Genomic DNA, 22,407 nt, shown 5'->3' with positions numbered 1-22,407 from the left:
GAGCTTTAAAATTTTACAGATTTCATTTATACTCTAACAACAACATTACACACTAACTAAAGTTTGAAACATGGGATCACGAAGAACGGGACCTTTAACATAAAATAGATAAAACCTTCAAGAGTAATATTGTGACATAAAATGTAAGAGATATTGGATATATCTATTGGATATTGGATAAGTCCAATTCCAATGGGGTCATGCAGCTTAGGTAGTTTACTAAACTACACTGAAGCATTTTCTCCCTAGGAATTCCCAAAATGCACTGTAAAAATCAGTGAGCATCACCTGTTAAGTATACACTCTAAAAATGCTGAGTTAAAAGCAGTACAATTTGGGTAATTTGGCAACCCAGCGCTCGATTTTTTTTTTACATTTTTTTTACCTAAAATTACTGCTGGGTGAAAATTTTTTAAATGAATCCAAATTGGTTGTAAATTCAAATCACACTAAAGCACACAGAATGACTACAGTAACAAAACAGGAAACCGTAATACTCGAAGGGCGGAATTTATTAATACTCAAGAACACCTAGAAATGGCCAAAACGTTAAACAAAAATAAAAACAATGTGTACATGTATGCGAGTAAGAAAAACTGCAGACAAGAATGGCAAATCAACAGTTATACAGTTTATACAGAAACGAAATAGCTTCAGTGAACATTGCTGAATAAATATTGAAAAACTTAAACCAAATTTGACCAGTTATTTCATTTATATTTTCTTTGGATAACAAAAATATTCACACTGTACAGCCAAGAAACACACACACTGAAAAATTAACCCAACAAAACTGTTGTTCAGTCTCTCAAGTTGATGAAACAACTTAATGATTATCCCCATTAAGTCATAAGTGTCCTGTGAATCAAGGCCCTTGTGTTCACAATATATTGATTCATACAATTGGGAATTAGTTAGTGGAATGACACACCCTAAGAAAAGTAGGTTGTTTTTGACAGTATTGGCATTTATTCGAAATCTAAAAAATGTCCTACCTAGACAGCTCTTTTGGCAATCATTGACACATTTGAATGATTGGATTTGAGTCTATAATGCCCAAATATGCTGTCTAGATTTGCTAGGTTTTGAGATCATGGAAAATTTTGCATGGACAAGCACTCTTGCATTCGTAAGTTAGTTATAACTTGTGAATTTCAGGGATACTTGTTCTCCAGTTTTGAGATCAGTATTCATCTGGTGCTCTTTTTAATGGGCCAATTTCCCCTGTATTTACTCATTGATCGGCTAACCTTGCACTAAGCTACAGTCGATGATCCTTAAGCCGTCTCTGTATCTTAATCACAACACAGATACCTGTTAATTACCCAACCAGTTCAAGTGTTTTCACTGCTTAAAGAGAGATTTGGGATTGATTGGGTTGCGTTAGCTGCGGGTCCCGAGTGTCTGTTTGTGTGTATGTGTGTGTTTATGGTCATCTGTGTGTCTATGGAGAGAGAGGGAAGGATAAAGCAGGATGGATATTTATAGACTTTTGAATGGACAACACGGCTTGGTATCGGGTCAGGGATAAACCATGAACTTATAAACTCACAATGGGGCCATGTTTTCTCTGTTCTTTTTTTTCCTCTCCATCTTAGCTACTCTTTCATTTTATGTTTGTTTTCCCATGTCTTGGTTATCTACTCATTTCTTGCAGTTTCTTATGATAATAATCCCATTTCCGTAATGTATTAGTTAAAAAAATCTAACTAGTGCCCATGCGCAAAGATGGCAGAATTCAAATTGTGTACTTCCAGAGGGGTTTTTAATCAACCTTAGCCTTAGTCCTTAATCTTAGTTGAACGAACTCATTTTAGAATAGCATATTAACTGTAAATTATTGGTATGGTGTTGATTTTCATTTTCACAATTGAATAATTGAGCGATTAAACATAGAGTTGAGATTGTAACAGTACATTTACATTTTACAGCCATGAATGAGGTCAAACAGGGACACCCTGCGTACTTTTAGACCTACTGTGTTGCATGTTCTATGTTCCATGTTCCATATTCTCTGTTTTTCACTATAACACATGTACACATCAAATGGCTCTTATCATACTGCAGTCTTCAAAGGAATCAGAACCTCTTATGTGAGCTTTCATTGATGTTTTGGTGTGATGCCAAAATCTGAAACCATAAAGAGTCAGGATTGTCAATAGTAGGCCTATAGTAAAGTTCACTTGATTGTTGGTAAATTTGTATTTTAATGTGCTAGTTAGTCCACTAGTAGTTCAAAAAAATTTGACCTCATAATGTTTAATCAAAATGACACTGGGACCTTCCAGTGAAATGACAGACATCTCTGGTGACGTATGCAGGACTTCTCTAATAATTTAGTTTGCTTAAACACACCCCTTCGAGTTTGTATTCATCTGCCTCCATTTTTGAGTGCGTGCAACACTGACATCTCAAAATCCAAACAAAGAACCAATGCGTAGAATCAAGTCCCCACCCTATACATAGACACACACACACTCAGCTCCGGCACAAGCCCCAGTGGAATAGTGGTAAGATATGGATTGACCACCACAGCTAAATGTGTCTGAGGTCAAGCAATTTTGAATATTGAATTTTGTTGATTGTTTTGGAAAGCAATATACTGAATGTGTTAAATATGTCCTTAATGTGCCCTGTCCCATGCAAAGAGGCTACAGGAATCCAAAATGTGTGAAATCCTAAGTGCATATTATTTTGCAACCAAAAATACCAATAATAACTAGAAGAAAAAACCCAAGACACAGCCCGAAGGCTGAAACTCACCAGGGATTTATTTCCACTGGTAAACCGTTAAACCATTATTATGTTGAACCATTTTTTTTTCTCTTGGGACACTGTCAGACCTTAAAATCTGAAGCATGTTAACAGCTAGGCCATGGCTCCTGTAGAGCATAATTTAAAATATTTGCATTATAGTGTAAGATACAGTAGAAATATAGAACATCTTGTGAAAATACTTGCGAAATGATTTTGACCGTTGGTCTTTCAGACCCTATCTTCAGAAGCATTATGCAAAATATGGCACTGTGGGGTGTGTGTTACTATGTTAAGTGTGCTTTCTAGGGCGTTTCCAGGTGGTTGCTTACAAGCCAAGTCAAACGAGCCCCAGGCTCTCTGCATTCTGGTCCCTACATATGACTTGAGCTCATCTCAAACAAGGATGATGTCTACCAAACAATTACAACATGTTCATGAAATACAAATGAAAATGACTTAAATCCACAAATATTAAGATATTATGTTGTTTTTAGTACACCTAAACCATACCCTGTCCCAGCTGGTGGGGGGAAGACTGCATCTCTTCACACCTTCCCTCCCTGTCCTCTCTTTCCACTGCATTTGCTTCCTCCATCTGTCTAAATGCACATTAATTATACACATACACACATATATTCTCTACCCCAGCGACACACACCCACATAATGCATGTGCTTTCTCCACATTTATTAGGGGAAACACTGAAAATAGGTCCTAATGTCAGTAGTGTACTGATGTTACAATAATATGATTGTTGAGACTGGAATAATGAATAAAAGTTTGGACATGTTCATTGACATAAAAAGTTTTGGAACTGCACATAAACACGTACAGTGTCTAATATATTGAAGAACTCTGCTCAAATGATTAAATTATTAAATGTTTTTGCATTTAAATACATCATTAGCTCTATTAACAGCATCTGTGGCATGCTGTCAGTTACCATAGAATATAATTACAACTTGTCAGTCAGTTTGTAAAAAGCAATGAAAGACACATTTATAGTAATGCACTTACAATGAAAATCTAGCAGGCAAATGTGCAGTACTGTAAATAAAAATACTTCTAAAATATACAAGTATCACACAGTTTTTGAAATAAACATTACACGTGTTGGCATGAGACTGTTGTGAAAGAATCATTTGCCAAACTTGTCTGTCAACACTTTATCTAGCGTTTCAAGTGATGCCATGACCATCTAAATAAGTAAACACAGTTACTTTAACTTAGTATCTGCACAAGGGTACCAGGAATGGACATGGAACTGATGTACAGAACAATCTGTAAAGCATTGTTTACAGGAGCAGAGTTCTGCAAAGTCCATATCCCGGACGAGCTCCCAATAACATTACAATTAAAGGGTTATGTCAAGTCAAATTTATTTGTATAGCTTTTTTTTCACAATAGACATTAGCCGCATTTCCACTGTCGGGCCAAAAGCGAGCATGCTAGTGCGTGCCAGGGCCAGTTGCGTTTCTACTTTCACTTCTGGGGCTTGATCTGGCCTCCTGGGAGCCAACGGCCAGGGTTTGTTGGTCCAAAGCATTCAAGAAGTTACAGCGAATTGTTTAATTACTTTTAAAGAAACAAGAATGATCAATAGAATTTAGAATACGGTTTTATTATTTTTTTTAAAAACATCTCCCCTGATATTTCCCAACTTCCAACCCTTTCGTGCTCCACACTCCAATCCAGTAGGTGGTGGGAATGCACCATTTAAGATGGTTTGCCAACTGCCATAAAACACCAAAAGAAGAATAAAGAAGAAGGGGTTATTGGCTCGCCGAACACCTTGATCCAAAACGGGCCAACTGGGCTTTGATGAGTGGTCATGAACAGAGGTGGAGTTTATCTGAGTCAGGAGAGGGTTAACACTGCTGCTTATTTCCCATGCTTCATATCAGACTACCAGCTAACTTCAACATTTAAGACATTTAAAACAATTTTCAGCTCAACTCACACCAGCGAGTGTCTGAGGCAGAAATATACTTACATGCGATGCTCAAGGATACTTATGCTAACCATTGCCATAATAAATACACACGGTTATTTAAAATACAAGAGACTGCGTAAAGAACTTAAACAAATCATATATGATTATAATCATATATTTATTTGGTTTCATTTTTCTTCCATCTCTTCCCCGTGCCTTTGTTGATACCAGACTTCTGCAATGTATCTGCATGTCATAAATTATATATAGTCTGGTTAACTCGTATAACTCATAACTGCTGTTTTCTGCTAGTGAGCTTCCTCTGTTGCTCTGGATGAAAGGATAACAGTATAGCGAGACGTAAGAGATCATTCAAAACTGCTCAGATCACATAATTTAGTGGAAAATTAATAGAAATGCTCATTCTTTCTAAAGAAATGTGACTTTAAGTAAAGTCTTTAAGCAAAGACCAAACGGCAATCTAGCTAGTTTTCAGTCAGCTAGCTTCTCCATGCTGGTGGTGTGTGTTAAGGGTTGGTTTTAGGGTAAGCACTGTGGGGCTACTGGCCCGACAGTGGAAACGCAGCTTGATTTTGGCCTTGGTGCTCGAGGTCCGAGGCTATTGGTCCCACTGAAAATTCCAAAAGAAAAAGAGCAATTCAAATACTCGGATGATGCATTTATTTAACCGAAAAAAAAAGAAAAAAAAAAGTGTGGAAGACTTCATGCATTCAATGGACTCGTCGCTAAGCCCCGCCCTCCTTAGTTACTGTTGCTACGCCTGTCAAACTTTCGAGCCTGGCAAGTCATTTACAGTGTGTATGCACCGGTGTCAGACATTTTCAATGAGATAATTAGGCATTTTTGGTGAACAGGTGAAATATCTGAGAGAGCAAGACAAAAGGGACTGCAGTATGCATTCGAGGGATATATCCGCGACATAATATGCAACCGATTAGAAAATAATTTAATCAAAATTGAAGCTAAAGCTCCGAGCGCGAGCGGCAGCCGCCTCATACACTGACCATTCAAATGGGAAACACACAGTTTATTGAGGAAAAGCTTTGTTCATCCACAGCAGGTTAAGTGAAATTTGTGAAAATAACCTAATAATTTTAAATCAAACAGCTTATCCTTAAGTCTTGTGGAATAAACACAAGACGTTAGCCTGACCACTTTGCAATGATAACATTCTCTCGCTTATAATTTTAGCACGCCAGGCTAACGTTACTCCGTCTTGCCTTTAATCATATTATTTCACATTAAAATACATTATATGCATTATGAACAAAGAACCGCCATTATTTCCAAGCAACGATGTGCTGAGTTAGCTAGCTAGCTAACCTACCCGGACTTACTGCATTTGCATACATCAATATTACATCACTGTCGTCATGATAAATAACACACAATTACTGTACTTGCATTATTGTTAAGGGTAGGTTTAGGGTTGGGGAAAGTGTAGATGTTAATAAAGCCATAAACCACGTTAATATCACACTGGAAGCACAATCTGATAGGTAACGTTAGCATTTTTCAGATTTTGCTAACGTTACCTACTGTTTCAATGGGAGGTAGTAAAATCTGACAGGGTAGCACAAATTGTCAGAACACCGGCATTTCTCCACTTGGGTTTTAGGTGTCGGGAAGGGAAAAAAAATTCCACCACCCCGTCCAAACTTTTAGGATATCGGGTATCATGTTAACACAATCCATAAGCACAACGCTTCGGCATGTTCCCTCGCTCGAAAGCTTGACAGACCTCCCGTGCCTAGTAACGGTTGCTAAACCACGATTGGCCTGTGGCGGTTTTCGGGCGTGGCTTAGCGAAGGGTCCATTGTCGCAGCTTTAATTACATAGCGGAGGGGGAGGGGCTTTCAGACTCTGATGTTGAATGACAATATATCTTCATAAAATTCATAAAATACAGAGACCTTGTGGTCTCATTTAGCTGATCAGAGCTGGGCAATGATATAGTTTACATTCTGCAACTATACACTGTAAATCCGAATAAGTTGGCAAAAAATTTTTTAGGTAATCAGTTAAATTAAAATATTTAAGAATTGCAGAACTGGCAGATTTTTTATTTTGTTCCAATATATTTTATTTGCTCTTAACTTTAAATATTTGAGTAAGCTAGTTCTTAATTCATTTAACTTAAAATACAATGTAATCTCAACTTAAATATTTTTAGTAGTGGAAGTATTAGTAACTAGCTAAGTCAGTAAATGCTAACTTGCTAATTGGAAACATTTAACATATACAGAAACTTCTAAATTAGCATAGCTAAACATTAAACACTACTAAATCTCCCACTTAACATTAATCTTGCATCAAAAAAACAAACAAACAAACAAACAAAAAAAAAAAACATTGTATAACACTTAATTTTAGAATTTACTCTCCCTTTTGAGTGTCATGGCAAAGCATGCTGGGAAATAGAAATCCCAGCCCAGTTTCAGTTAAATTTAAGTTTGTCTAAATTAAAAGAAACAAGTTCATAAAACTCAAAACAATGAAACAATTAAGATTACTTAAAATGTGTCAATTTTGTGAACTCAAAAGAAAAGAAAGTTCTAAATACTCAAAGTTAATTTGATTAATTTAAGTTTACCTTACTTAAGTCAATTAATTATTTTGAACATTAGGGTTTACAGTGTAAGAGCGATCAAGCAATTGAGATTTCCTATATATTATATATCACCCAAAGTGAGTATACTGTATGTATGTGGACATACTTTTATATCAAACTTTATATAAAGAGCTTGGCGATAATATAGGTACATTTTGCGACAAAATAAATAAATAAATAAATAAAATCAGACAATTAGAATTTGCTATATAGTGTATATCTTTTTAAGGGAATGTATATGTTTTGGCAGATACAGTATATATCTAACATTATTTATAGATCTGTGACAATACAGTTTATATTTTTGCAACAATATAAACAATCACTGAGATTTGCTATTTAGTATATATTGTTTTATGTGAGTATACTGTAAGTATGCAGGTAACGTAGGATGTACTATATATCCAACTTTATGTAGTGTAGCATTAAAATCTGGACATTAAAATCTTGAGATTTATTTAAGTGCTGGAACTAATCAAAGGTTTGTTTGTTTCATCTGCTCTTCATCATGGCCGATAAGAACTGGAATCGCATTTTCGGCAACAGGTCTGAGGAGGGTGGTTAATCTGTCCACAGGGGGGTCAGATCAGTGCGATCCAGTCAGGGTTTACCGTGACAGCCCGTGGAGGAGGCAGCATTGTTCTGGCTGTTTGAATATTGCCTGGAGCTGCTATCACTTAAACTTAAACATCATCCGATTATTAGGCTTATGGTTGTTTGAGCTTATTGCTTTGTGTCAGGTGAGCAAAGGATTTAGGCTGTAGAGACCTTCGAATATCGGGGATTTTTAATTCCATGCTTTAGTTGCTTAAACATAGGCTTGTCTGATTAAATTGTCTCGAGGCTGCAGATGAAATGAGAAAAACTCTTTTCTTGGACTGGCAACATCTAAACAACAACAACAAAACAAAAAAATTAAACAGATGTCCTCTGTTTAATATAAAGCTTATTTAATTTAATGTATAATAATTTATGTGTGCTGTGTAATTTTGGTCCTTTTACTTTTAAATGCATAACTACTGTTTGTTTTTTATGATAATTGTTTCATAATTGATGAACTTTTCATAATTGAATTGAACTTTGCAACACTGGCATGGATATTGAACTGAATTGAAACAGCCCTGAACTTGATTGAGCTAAATAATGACGCTGTTTTTAATTGAATTTGTTTCATAATGAATTAATTTTACAACATTAACACTGCAATTTGACTTGATTTGATCATTTGTAATCATTTTGGCTTTTTGTCATTAATTTCCCTTTTTTGGAAATACCATACTGCATTGTTTAACTTTATACTGTGTTTTACTTATTCTTCTTCTAAGTCTTGATGTTGTGGGGAGGAGCTATTGTTGCATGGCAACAATCGTGATTGACAGTACTGTTTTCTTGAGAGAGGCGTATAATAATAACGCTATCATATGGTCTGGCAGATTTTGGGCTCCTCACCAGGGATGACAAATGTGCTCACGCAATAATTCAATCTGCTCTCCCAGTTCTTCAACTTTAAGGGGACTTGCGAAGATGAGTAGTTGGAGCAATTAAGTTGGTCAGTCATTGTTAATGTGTAGCACCAAAAATATGTGCCAGGTTGTTTATGGAGAAGTGTTTTTATGAGAGAGAGAGAGAGAGAGAGAGAGGGAGAAAGTAAAGAAAACTTCGCAGACAGATTGTGATTTGGTGAATGTGTGAGAATGGAAGGTTGCCTGAGAATATCAGTAACTAATTAAAGTTTTCTTCCGTACGTCAATTGCTAAAGATGCTGGGTTCTCAGAAATAGTTAAAGCACCTGATGTTTCTGAAGGAAATCGCTGAAGGAAAGTAAAGCTCAGATCCATGTTGATGAGAACAAAAAGCAGAAACGTATGTATTATTTTTAATACATAATTATTATTACATTACTATCAAGGATGTAACCATGATAATCAGTTTGTGAAAAAAGCAAATTGATTAGCTGTTTTTGTGGTAGTTATAGCCCTGAATATTATCATATCATATATCATATCATCATATATCTCATATCATATATCCCATATATTATATATCATATGTCATATCATATCTTGCATATCATATATCTATCATATATCATAACAATCATACATCAATCATATCATATCATATCATATCATATCATATCATATCATGTATATATATCATATATATCTTGCATATCATAACACATCTCACATATATCAATCATATATCATCATATATCTCATATCATATATCATATCTCATATATTATATACCATATATCATATCATATCTCTCGCATATCATATATAGGCTGTATATATTGCATATCATATCTCGCATATCATATTTCATACTGACAAAACCCATTCTGAATGGTTAATGTGAAGTTCTGAAGTCAAATATTTTTTCCTTCTTTCTGTCTAGGAGAAGAAATACACTTTATTAATGGTGGATCCAGATGCTCCAAGTCGTAAGAAACCCTCTCGTGCTTACTGGAGACATTGGTTACTGGCTGATATTAAGGTACGTCACATCTCCCAAAAACGACTTTGAAATGCTGTGTCACCCTAATTTCGCAGTTGTACAATCTTTTTACTTCCTTGAGTGTTATAACCTCTGTGACTTCATGAATGTTCTTCTGTGATATGATGATTCTTCAAGCCATCTAATATAAGTCAATACATATATATATAATCTGAATATTACCAGGAACAAAGCCTTAAAATAAAGGTTGCTTAAAGCAGAGCTTTGGCACGGACAATCCTGGACATAATGTGCAAAGCAAAAGGTGTCAGAAACACTTTGGTGGGCAAACAATTCCTGGATCGCGTGGACCGTATCTGCACCTTCCATGTGCTTCACACTTGTGCTGCGTTTCCGATGAGTTACATAATTACTGAGTAAAAATATCATGTTAGTCATCAGCGCTCCGCTCCGGCGGGATCTAGAGGCAGATTCATCAGGCTGTGTATGGGGACGCCGTGTTTAAACAACCGGGGATGAGACACACTTTAATTGCTCAATATTAAGTCAATATTCTTTCATCCGCTCTTAATCTTGCAGGCTATTTTTTTTTTTTATATATGTACTTTCTTTCTTTCTCTGATTTTCTTGCTGTGGTCCTATTAGTTCACAGGGGAGCCCATTGATTTCAATAAAGTTTGTAACTAGAAACTTAAAAAAACTAGAAAAATGACTGACGTGTCTCACATACACAAGGTACCAAAAATTAAGTTTTGATGAATGACATTCCTGACGTTCAAGATTTTCTGTTTGGAAATGTTTGTGGCAGTCATGTGGGCGAATGGCTCTCCTGTGTAACGGGAATGATTGCACGTCAGTTCTGCTTCAGACAGAGCGGAACAAGAGAACTACAGATGGGAAAGAGGAGTACTGTAACTATTGTTCTCTTTGTTTCTTTTTTTTACACCTTGTACTGGAAGAGTCACATAAAGTTTCCATTGAAGATGTCATATTAATTAATTAATTAATTTATTTATTTATTTTCTTACATTTACATTAAAGCCCTGTTCATTCCTTCCATTTACATTCAAAGGGTCAGTTAAATTCACATGACTTTTTCTTCTTTGGAAGACAAAAGGAGGCATTAAGCAGAATGTTCATGCTGCTGTTTCATTCACAATGACAGTGACAGTGGCTGTCAAGCTAGAAAAAAAAAAGAAAAAAAAATGGTGATAGTGCCATAACAGCTGTCTGTATGCTATTTCCAAGTCTTTTGAGGCCATATGATCATTTTTATTAAGTGAGTGAGTGAAGTGACATGTGGCCGAGTATAGTGACCCATACTCGGAATTTGTGCTCTGCATTTAACCCATCCAAGTGCACACACACAGCAGTGAACACACACCCGGAGCAGTGGGCAGCCGTTGCTGCGGCGCCCGGAGAGCAGTTGGGGGTACGGTGCCTTGCTCAAGGGTCTCACCTCAGTTGTGGTATTGAGGGTGGGGAGAGCGCTGGATATTCACTCCCCTCACCCACAATCCCTGCCAGACCTGAGACTCGAACCCATGACCTTTGGGTTACAAGTCCGACTCTCTATCCATTAGGCCACGACTGCCCCCTTTATTGATCAAAAGGCAGACATTTAAGTTATTTACTGATTTGTGTAGCTCTCAAATCTCATTCATATTTCCACATAAATATGACACGACATATGTCATGCCAGGTTTGACCTCAGTAATGGCAATGTCGTTGGTTTTGAGCAGTGTTATTTTAATATTATTTAAATGAGATTTAATGAGATTTTTCAGTCATTTAGCTTTATTTTTATAGTTTTAATTTTAGTTTGTTATATGCTTTGTACATTTTCTCAGCTTTTTTATATTTACATTTAGTTTTAATTAATTTACTTCAACTGTGCGCTTCAAATTAACCAACTTAACTTCAAAGTTTAAGTCTTCAACTAATGTGCAACTAGTGTTCAAATAATATTTGTATTTACTTTAATTTTTTTCTTTATTTCAGTTAACAAAAAACTATTGTAGTAGTTTTAGTTTTATTTAAAGGGACAGTTCACCCCAAAAATGAAAATTTTGTCTTTATTTCCTCACCCTCAAGTTGTTCCAAACCTGTATGAATTTCATTCTTCTGCTGAACACAAAAGAAGATATTTTGAAGAATGACAGTAACCAAACAGTTGATGAGCGCCATTGACTTCCATAATATTATAATTTTTTTTTCCATACTGTAGAAGTCAGTGGGGCCCTGGGCCTGTTTGGTTACCCATATTCTTCAAAATATCTTTTTTTGTGTGTTCAGCAGAAGAAAGAAACTCATACAGGTTTGGAACAACTTGAGGGCGAGGAAATGATGACAGAATTTCATTTTTGGGTAAACTATCCCTTTAACAATAATAATAATTTGGAATGCCAAATGCAATATAAAAATCACACAAATTAGATGTATTTGAGCTGCGTTTTTTTTTTTTTTTTTTTTTTGAAGCTTGACAGCCCCAGTCCTTATTTATTTTCATTGTATGGAAAAGAGCAGCTTGCACATTCTGCCTTTCGTGCTGCAAACTAAAAAGGTAAGAAGCCATACGAGATTGAAAAGGCATAACGGTGTGCAAATGATGACATAATTCTCTTTTTTTGGGTGAACTATTCCTTTAATTCTACCATTTCATTGTGGTTTCGTGACAGGATATCTATAAAATACCACTAAGGACAATCCTGCGGCTACAAAAAGCATCACCCTTTTTTGCAGGCGTTTTACTCGTAAATCTCGATACAAATACATTTGCTAAAAGCAGCGTATGATCATAGTCCCTGAAAGCGAGGCCATCTTCGGCGCTAGCTCAGCCCTGCCCTCCTCTCCTGTTATTCTCTGTCTCACAGAGATGAGCCTCCTCCCCGTCTGGCCAGGCGACACATTGTGAATAAACAAATGTATTTCAGGTGCTCAGACAGACAACCTCTCAATACCCTGTCACTGTGTGGGCGGCGGCATGCCGCCTGTCTGCTCCCTGATTGGCTGTCTCGTTGTGCTGTGTGTATGATGAGGGGCCGTGGTTGGTCAGAGGTTTAATGAGGCTGGTGGGAGGTGAGTAATTGCCGCGGTGACTTCCTCTAACCTCGCTGAAGTTATAATAACATCCCGTGTGAATGTGTGGAATTATCTGTCCTGGAATACTCCTGGGCTTCAGACTGAAGCAGGTGCCACACAAATGAACAATTCCCCTCTCATTCCAACACCTTATTTAGAAATCTACCCTGTAATTCCTTTTTTTAGAAATTAAATTACAACCCTGATTTGGCTTGTTACTCCCCCATACAAGCAAACGTAATGTCTTTTGTGTATTGCATGCAAACACGATAGGAGAGCAAAAGTTGTTTTTCATTTTCACTCTTCCATCCAAACTCATATCGGAGAACACATTTTATCTCAGTTTTGGTTTCCATGCTAAATTGACTTTGACTCATGGGATGTCTAAACTAAAAATGAAGGTGCATTAAAAGCAAAAAAAAAAAAAAAAAAAAAAAAAAAAATCTCACCTATAATGAACTTCAGTGTGTAATTTAACTATATATGTATATATTACAACTTTTTTCTGTGTTTACAGAAAAATAGCACAACTTTATTAGCTACTGATGAATATTAGCGCAGGGAACAGGTTTTCTTATCAAGTACTGGAAATGTATTAAATTAAGCTTTTATTACAACATGAGTAGACAATCATATTTCTTGAAATATATCATAATAAGTTTGAAAATAAGTTTTTTTTTTTAATAAGTTTTTCTTTCTAAATTTCTAAAAACACTTCACATTCAGAAGCTTAATTCAGTGCTTCCTGGTGTCCACTTCCTGAATGATTAAAGCAAATATGGCACAATAAGATTCCAGCGACATGCATTTTTGAGACACAACATCAACTGGTAACACTTTATGTCCTTTTTACACGTTGCATGTACTTACTATAGTATTTGCAGTAAATTATTAATAAGTACATGCAACTAACCCTAAACCAAACCCTGTTCCTAACCCTATAGTAAGTACATGTTGTTAATTAATATTACTCAGTACTTAAATGTATAATTACACTGTAGCAAGAACAACCCTCCAATCAAAATCACAGTAAATACATTTAAACATTTCAAAAATTAATCAAGTTTAACATTATTCAAAATACATACTCAGTGGCTGATTCAATCTTTGATACACTCAAACCTAGTCCTACACATCATGACGGACATGAATACAGACTTGAATTACAGCTGCTCAGCGCAATTTAACAGTCAAAATCCAGTCATTTCAATTGTGTTCAATCCATGTGAGTTTCATGTGAAGGCAAACAATTTTTGCTTGTGTTCAAGTTGGTAACATGAATTCATCATGCTGACCAACATAAAGCAGCTTGGCTTGAAAGTGACTTATTTGTGAGTTATGCTTCATGCTTATTGACAATAGACAATAGAGCTTTTTTGCCAAATTTAGCCAAATTTTTCGCCAATGTCACTGCACCTTTAGTGTTCGAAAAATTTCCGCCTGTCTGACGATAAAATGAGGAAAAAAATCCTCTATACTTGCATTGAAAGAGCAATGCAATGTATTCAAAACCTTTCAGAAGGTCTTAGTATCCACATAGAAATGACCAACACTCTTAAAAATAATGGTTCTTCATTGGCATCAATGGTTCCATGAAGAACCTTTAACATCCATGGAACCTATTCAGTTGCACGAAAGGTTCTTTAAAGTGGATAAAGGTTCTTCTCACTAAGAAAAAAAAAATAGTTCTTTTTTAAGAACTGTTTACTGTAAGGTTCTTTGGGGAATCTAAAATGGTTATTTTATGGCATCTCTGCAAATAAACTAAAAAAAAAAAAAAAAAAAATTGGAACCTTTATTTTTAAGAGTGTAGCAACTACCTACAATAAGCGCCTTTTGTGTGGACAAGCACCATCTCATTCAAAATCTCTTTCATTCAGTGATTCATTCACCTCCTTTGCCTGACATAAAATTATCTATGTATTCTCTTGAATGTAATGTCTTATACAGTCCTGTGTTAATTAGTGATTTTGTCATCAGCGCTCACACAAGTTTTGCCTCGACCTTTGTCTGTCTGAAGGAGGTATTTCTAACACTTTATTGGAACCATATTTAGTTTGTCATTTCCTCTGTTTGGCAGCATGTGTGCAGATGGACCCTTCCTCCCGTACCGCTGCCAACTCGCCACTCGCAGTCAGTCGCCATCTCCAGTCACCACTCGAGATTTCTGGCACTCGTCGCAAACCAGAGAGCTCACTCCACACATTTGTGTCATTGTGCTGAACATATCTCCCTCAGTAACACATCATCTTATGCTCTTCGGCTCTTCAGCCAACAGTTTCCATGCAACCGCTATCCGCTCGGGTACTTGAACTGTTCCTGGCTCAGGCCTGACCAGTTCTGCTTTTCTCCGACCAACCATTCATGCCTCTCAAGATCCTGTTAACCGTTGTCTGGGACTTTCATGAGAGCTCTTGCCTGGCGTGATTGACTCAAGGCTTTGGATTGTCACTTTGTGTACAAGATCATGATTATACTTCTTGTAGCTTTTGACTTTATCACGCATTTTGTTCATTTTGTTTTTTTTCAATACAAGCCACATCTCTCTGTGTGCTTGTTACAACAAGCTTCTCTAATGCTGTTGCCCTAGTATTAGCATGAATGATAGAGACATGTGCTATTACTTTCTCTGAACAGTCAGACTTACAAAATGTCCTAACCAGACGCGACATGGTTTGACACTGACACACAATAAAAAGTCTACAAGTTAACCAGAGTTTTTATCCTGACCAGCCGTGACAGCTATATGCTTGTGAGTGCAAGTCAGCAGTGCACTTGCACAGAGAGCTCTGCCCACATACTCTTCTGATTGGCTGTGAGTTGTGATTGATTTTGTCTTGTCTGATGTGAACAGACAAATTGCTTGTCACTGGAACTTGTGTCGCAAATGGTTGGGACAAGGTGTTACGATTTTATCTGGGCAGACAATATAGTGGGCAAACAAATCCCTAGTCTCACATTATAGGAGGAACCTGAGTCATATCTAAACTGATAATCAAGGAACTTTGGGTGCAGCAGGCGCAATGATATTATGCACCGCCTGTGACCTTGCACAGGGAGCGTGCCTTGCAACCATGGAGACATTTGTGAGAGGCGCTGCGTAATATCATTGCGCCTGCTGCACTCATGGTACGGCAGCAGTTCCTTGATTATTACGCTGGAATGAGAGTATAGTTCCTAGCCATATCGGCCTAGAAAATCACAACTTTTCATTTTCCGTCCGTCTTAGTACACGATGTAACTACAGAAGAGTCAAGTTTTAAATAGGAAAAATTTCGAAACTCTTTGGTCATTTTTTTGAGCGAGATGCTATTGGTCTAATCAGATTCAATGAACTATGCTAAGCTATGCTAAAAGTGGTGCGGCCAGACCCGGAGATCAGCTGAATGGATTCGAAAATGGTAAAACTCAACTGTTTAACTCAAGGGGAGATGGAAAATGAGCCTATTTTCAAAAAGAAGTGGAGTGTTCCTTTAATACTAATATAAAGAAGGCAAAACACAAGGTGTAATATGACATTTACAAATCTGTTAAGAAAAAAAAAACTAAGAAGTATTTATTAAAAGAATTCTATTAAAAGAGAATTCTGAAAATGTAAATTTATGGTTTTTCACTGTAAATTATACATTTATACATTTAAAGGTGTCATGAACTGCGTTGGTTTATTGTTTTATAATGTTTCCTGAGGTGCACTTATAATGTTAGTATGCTTTTTACATCCAAAATTGTCATAATTTATAAATAAAAGGCATTTTTCCTACCCTGATTTTAGCCCTCTGACTTGAACGCTCTGTTTTAAGGGACGTGTCTGCTGTGAAACTTCATTGTAAACGCCCACTACTGTGATTGGCTAACATCTTTCCATTTGAAATAGCCAAGTATTACTCTCTCGAAAACTTTTAGCGCGTTTTTACTATTACAGCTCTCAAGGTTAACTAATCATGAAAAGTGTTGCATTACATTTAAATCTATGGTGTTATATTTAGATCGCGGCATGAAAGGTTGCAGAAATGAACATCGTAGTCGATCACAGACATGTTGTTGAGCGCATGAAAGCAGTGATCTCGTCATTGCAACTCAATTTCTGGACACTAACAAATGCCTTCATCTTCACTAACAGTGCAAACGCGATATAACTAAAAGATTTGTTGAATAAAACAGGAGTTTCGCGCATCAGTCACTGATAAACTCGCACTGTTTGATTGACAGCTCCAACGATTGCAAAGGGAGCGTTCTTTGAGCTTTCTTTATATAATTTAATCACCGTTAAATAACAGATTATTTTCATCCTACTAAGAGAAACAACGCAAGTTGACGTTTAGTCACGGGTTTGATTTACTGACACACAGACAAAGAACATCTGACTGTACATGAATCATTAATATCAGATCAGGCATTAGAATTAACACAGTTACTGACATGTTGTTGCATTACTGTCGAGTCCAGGCACTGCACGATATTTTGTAATCCTCAACGGCATGTTTATTGCTTGGTACCTCAAACTGGTTTAGCACCAAGTAGGCCTATGTTACTTAGGCTACCTATTCTATTGCATGTAATGTGCGAATCGGTGGGCGGGGCTAAACAGGCAGGGATGAAGTAGGCGTTGATCTTCTTCTGCGGAGGCGGTGCTTGCTGCCCTTTGTAAATCCTGTCATTTGCTGGGTCTGGTGTCAATTAAAGCTTTTATTGGACTAACAATGAAGTTTTCAGCTCTAAAACTTACAGAATACTCTTAAAGTATGATGACCTCTTATATGTCAAAAGCTCAAGGAAAATTTGATTTCTCAGTTCATCACCCCTTTAACAGTATTTTCATGAAAAATTACATGAAATGTCCCATTATATTTGTTACAGTTTTTCATTGTATACAGTTAGGGAACTTACCATTAACTAATTATCAAGTTTTTACCATAGCATTTTTACAGTCTTCTATTGTTTTTACAATGTACAGTATAGATATTTTTTGTTAAGCAACCACTCAGCAAACAACACTAATGGCTAAACTTTGATAACCATATTATCGTTGTAAGAGAGAGAGAGAGAAAAAAAAAAACTTCCAGTTCTACTATAGGCTATTTACACAGTGGACGCCTGTTGATTTCACGTTTAAGGAAGCTGATGCAGATTGAATTGGTAATGAAGTTATTAATTCTGTTGGAGCAGATGGTGATGGAAGAGGGGAATGGGGAGCTGAAATGCCCCTGTAGCTCACCACTCAGCCCGCCTGACCCATTCTGTCTCTCAATTCCCTCCTGCTCATGGAATACTACCAAAAAACAATCCCCGAACAGCTTGTTCTGCCTCAAACGGACTCTTCCTCCAGATCACAACGCTCCTATGTCTTGCTCTGTCTGATTTCAGTATCTCTCGCTCTCTCTTTCTCTGCACATAAAAGCGGATGTTTTTGTTTGCTCTGCCGACAGAAACAAAAGGTAGAGTCATTAGCAGTAGAGAATAGTTTGCTTATGTAAATAAAGCACTAGGTGAAAAATCCTTATTTACTTTTCACCCTAATAGTCCACCCACAGATTGCAATATCGCATCACCCAAGAGCTGCTGGTGAATCAAATAATTATTAACTGTAATCTTGCACAGGAGTTTTGCCAAATTACAATTATTATTTTAAAACGCTTGAATTGATTTCATTTATCAAGTTCTCTTCAATTGCATTTTCTTAATCAGTATTTTTTTCTTGATTGAGGGGTAAAAATATTTAACCCTTTAGCATTCCCAAGGTCTCTTTTTGAAAGGTATTTGTACCACGGGTGGCATACATTTTTTAAGATTTTAAGAAGTGCTTTGAATAATAATATGATGAAAATTTGAATAAATACTGTATAAATATACAGTAAGTATAAAATATATTTATCATTTATTTTCAGATGCAACTTGCTTTTGGTTTGTTTTTTTGTTTCTTTAATCTAATGCAAAATCATCCAGACATTTTATGTATGACTTAAATGTTCAAATATATAATTTTGGGGGCCAGTGTAGCTGTGTGGGCCTGACTGCATGTCATTGCCAGTGTTTTTCCTATCATAAGGTCCAAACTGACCCTGACACACCCGCATGTGCTCATCTCTCTCTCACACACACCTCACATCCGACACAAGTGTATGTGAGTCTCAGTCACAATGGATCATTTTGAGAATTCATGCTAATCGCTAACAGGCAGATATTAAAGGAATGTTGTGGGTTCAATACAAGTTTAACTCAGTCATCAGCATTTGTTTCATATAAATCAATTTTATCATAAGTAATTCTGACTTCTCTCTTATTATTTATTTATTTATTTATAATTTTTCAATGCCCCTTTTCACAAGATGCAATATAAGTCTCTGGTGTCCCCAGGATGTGTCTGTGAAGTTTCAGCTCAAAATACCCCACAGATCATTTATTATAGCTTGTCAAATTTGCCCCTGTTTGGGTGTGAGCAAAAACATGCTGTTTTGTGTTTGTCCCTTTAAATGCAAATGAGCTGCTGCTTCTGGCCCCCTTTCCAGAAGAGGGCGGAGCTTTAACAGCTCAACAACAACAAAGCTGGAGAATCTCACGCAGCCAAAATGAGGATTGTCAGTAACGGTGTTCAGCCTTACATTGTTCAAACCGGAGTCGACACTGATGGAGAGACTCAGGAAGAAGTTACAACTTTTAGAATGAAACTGGACGTTTCTGAATGGTTAGTGGATAAATTTATGTAGTTGCTGTGGAGTTGATTCAGCTCATTGACTAGCATGTGCCGTCATGTTAATCTTTTGTGCAAATCCAGTGTTGAATTGACCCTCGTTTGTGAAGCAGTCCGGCGTAAAATGACGCAATGACAGCAACACTCTACTACAACAACTCTTCCTCTTCTCTAAAGCAGCCCAACATGGCCTCACCCCCTTTGTTGCGTGTTCTCGGGGGTGGGCTTATGTAAATTTTAGGGTTAGTGATGTCACTAGTTCCTACCAACCGTTTGTTGTAGTCCTTAAACAGAGAATTCTGTAAAAGAAAATATCTCCATTTGCATCGAATTTTGAGCGTCGTAACTTTGCAGAAGTTGTTTATGCTCAAACAGCAACATTACACACTAACTAAAGTTAAAAAAGTGAAATCATAATCAAGGACCCCTTTAAGTAAAATTTGTGGTGAGGCAAGATGTAGTGAGACTAACAAAGCAGTACACATTAAAATGTACACTGTTTATAGCAAGACATAGTATTACACATGTTAACATGAGGCTAGTGTGATAGAACTGCTCGTTACTTTTTCGCAGTCACATTAGCAAATTTTCTCAGTCCAAAAAGGTCCATCGTCAATAGTGCAGCGACATATAAAGCACAGCTAACATACAAGGCATTTTCTAACCAAAAAGCTTTCTTATGGTCAGCATGATGAATTCACGTGACCAACTTGAACCTGAAATCTGCGTGGGGAAATCTTTCGCCCTCGCACGAAATTCCTGATCAAGTAGATTCCTACTGGATATTGTCTGTGAAAATTTGCTGAACAGCAAAGAAATATGACCACACCTTTAGTTAGTTTAGGCCCATTCACACCGAGAATGATAACTATAAAGATAACGATAACTTTATTACTGTCCACTTCAAATCCTTGGTGTTAACAGGCCTTTAGGGCTATGCTTAGCTCATATGATAACCTTTCTAACTGAAAATGGTGTCCATAAATTGCCGTCCATAGTGTCTCATTTAGGGACTCCAGATAACCTTCTTCGAACTATGAAGTATTAGTAGACTGTTAGGGTAAGGGTTCAGGTTAGAATAAGTTGATGTTGAAGCTGTACAATTCTGGATAAATTGAAAAGAAGAGATCACTATTCTCCCATGATTCTGAATAGACAACTAAACAAAATAACATGTAATTTATTAGAGGTTCTGACAAAATGTTAATTGTTGCATTTAAAAATAATTTGTTTGAATTCTTGAAATTTTTCAAGGACTTTTTTTTTACTAGATGAATCAGCATTTTTGAATGAATCTCTTGAATGAATGATTCAGTGACAAATACATTCTTTAAGTCACTTGTCGCCACCTACTGGTGTAACAATATAATTAATACAATCTTTATTTGAAGCGACAAGGTACTTTCAGGCGATTTACTTGAGGACTATCGTAGACATCAGTGTTTATATCCAAACTATAAACTTTCATACCAGTACTTCTGTGATAATTTGAATGATTGTAATACAGAAATTTTGATACTGTGTGGGTGAAAAGACTGTTTGTGAAGCTGTTTCATACTTACACATGACAACTGCTTCCTCTGGGTCAATGGTCGGTCCTGGAGTTTTGCTTCCAGAAGTTTAATAGACATAGACAAATTGTGGTCATTTAGGGATAAAATCGCATGGGTGTTTGAATTGAGATTGCAATCTTTTAACAATTAATCGTGCAGGTCTAGTTCGTAGAATGTGTAAAACAGACTATCGAAATAAAGCGTTACTGCAATTTCTATAATTTCTAATTAGAGACTAGATTATGCAATAAAAAGTTTTGTGTGTGTGTGATGGAGGCATGAGGTACTGGTGGGAAATACCTCAGCATCCAGCCACTTTAAAGCAGCATGACTCTCAGGAGAGAACACACTTTTACAGACAGAGAAACTATTGTAATACTCTCAGAACAGCTGTGTGTTTCTCAGTTTTGTGCAGTCTTTCGAGTGCCTGTTGGGACGCTCGGCTCTGCCTGTACTGCATGTCCTTTGACTGCTGATTGGATTATATTTCTTTCCCTCAGAGGACTGCGCTTTTCTGGAAGTCAGCGTGTCAAGCGCAAGTGTTTTCTTCTCTCCCTGTGTGTTTATGTGTGCATCCACGCTTAGCTGAAGAAGCTGTTAAGCTCTGTAAGTGACTCCCGGCCTCTTTAGGGTCAATAAGACAGCAAATCTGTAGGAGTTTGTTATGCCAAGGCAGAGCAGAAACTGTTTTATTATTGTTTAACTGAAAACAGTTTAAGGTCTCAGGAGCCGGCAGTGTGTTATTGTCTTGAGAGATGTTTTTGTCCCATTGCATGTGTTTGTGTCAGACTTGACTTTCTGTTTTTAGATTTTAAAAGTCAACATTGAATGGCATTCCTAAACCATTTTACTTCTAAATTTGACAAATTTCTGGGTGATAGTACAGTCTTTGTACCATTTTCATCAATTTTCATCAATATATATATATATATATATATATTAGGGCTGTCAAAATAACACGTTAATTTCGATTAATTAATCTGAGAAAAAATAACGTGTTAAAAAAATAACGCCGATTAATCCATTCCGTATTGACCTTTGAACCTGGAGCCGTTCTCGTGCGCGCGAGCTCTTTCAAAGTAAGCACCGTCTTTGCACTCTCTCTACCTCACACATAATAATCTAAATCAACTGACACAATGCTAAAAGTTCATAAGACTGAATCCATCATGTTTCACGCATTCGGAGAATGTTTTTCCTGAATAACCGTTGGGTGTGAATAGTGCTCAAAAGAACGTCACCTCATCTTCTCTGACAGGCGCGCCTTGCACGTGCAGCTGACATAAACCACACTTTCAG

The 22,407-nt window shown here is 36.7% G+C and overlaps 1 protein-coding gene across 1 annotated transcript in view; it reads left to right on the top strand.

Moving 5' to 3' along the window:
• Positions 1-22,407, top strand: part of egr3 (early growth response 3) — a 168,375-nt gene that overhangs the window by 48,879 nt on the left and 97,089 nt on the right. The window contains exon 4 of the mRNA XM_048210872.1: positions 9,727-9,825. Coding sequence (XP_048066829.1) covers positions 9,727-9,825 — 99 coding nt within the window. The remainder of the gene's footprint in view (positions 1-9,726; positions 9,826-22,407) is intronic.

This window comes from Megalobrama amblycephala, linkage group LG12 (assembly GCF_018812025.1).
Source record: "Megalobrama amblycephala isolate DHTTF-2021 linkage group LG12, ASM1881202v1, whole genome shotgun sequence".
Classification (NCBI taxonomy): Eukaryota; Metazoa; Chordata; class Actinopteri; order Cypriniformes; family Xenocyprididae; genus Megalobrama; species Megalobrama amblycephala.
The sequence above is the reverse complement of the archived record's forward strand: the minus strand, read 5'-3'. Positions and strand labels throughout refer to the sequence as shown.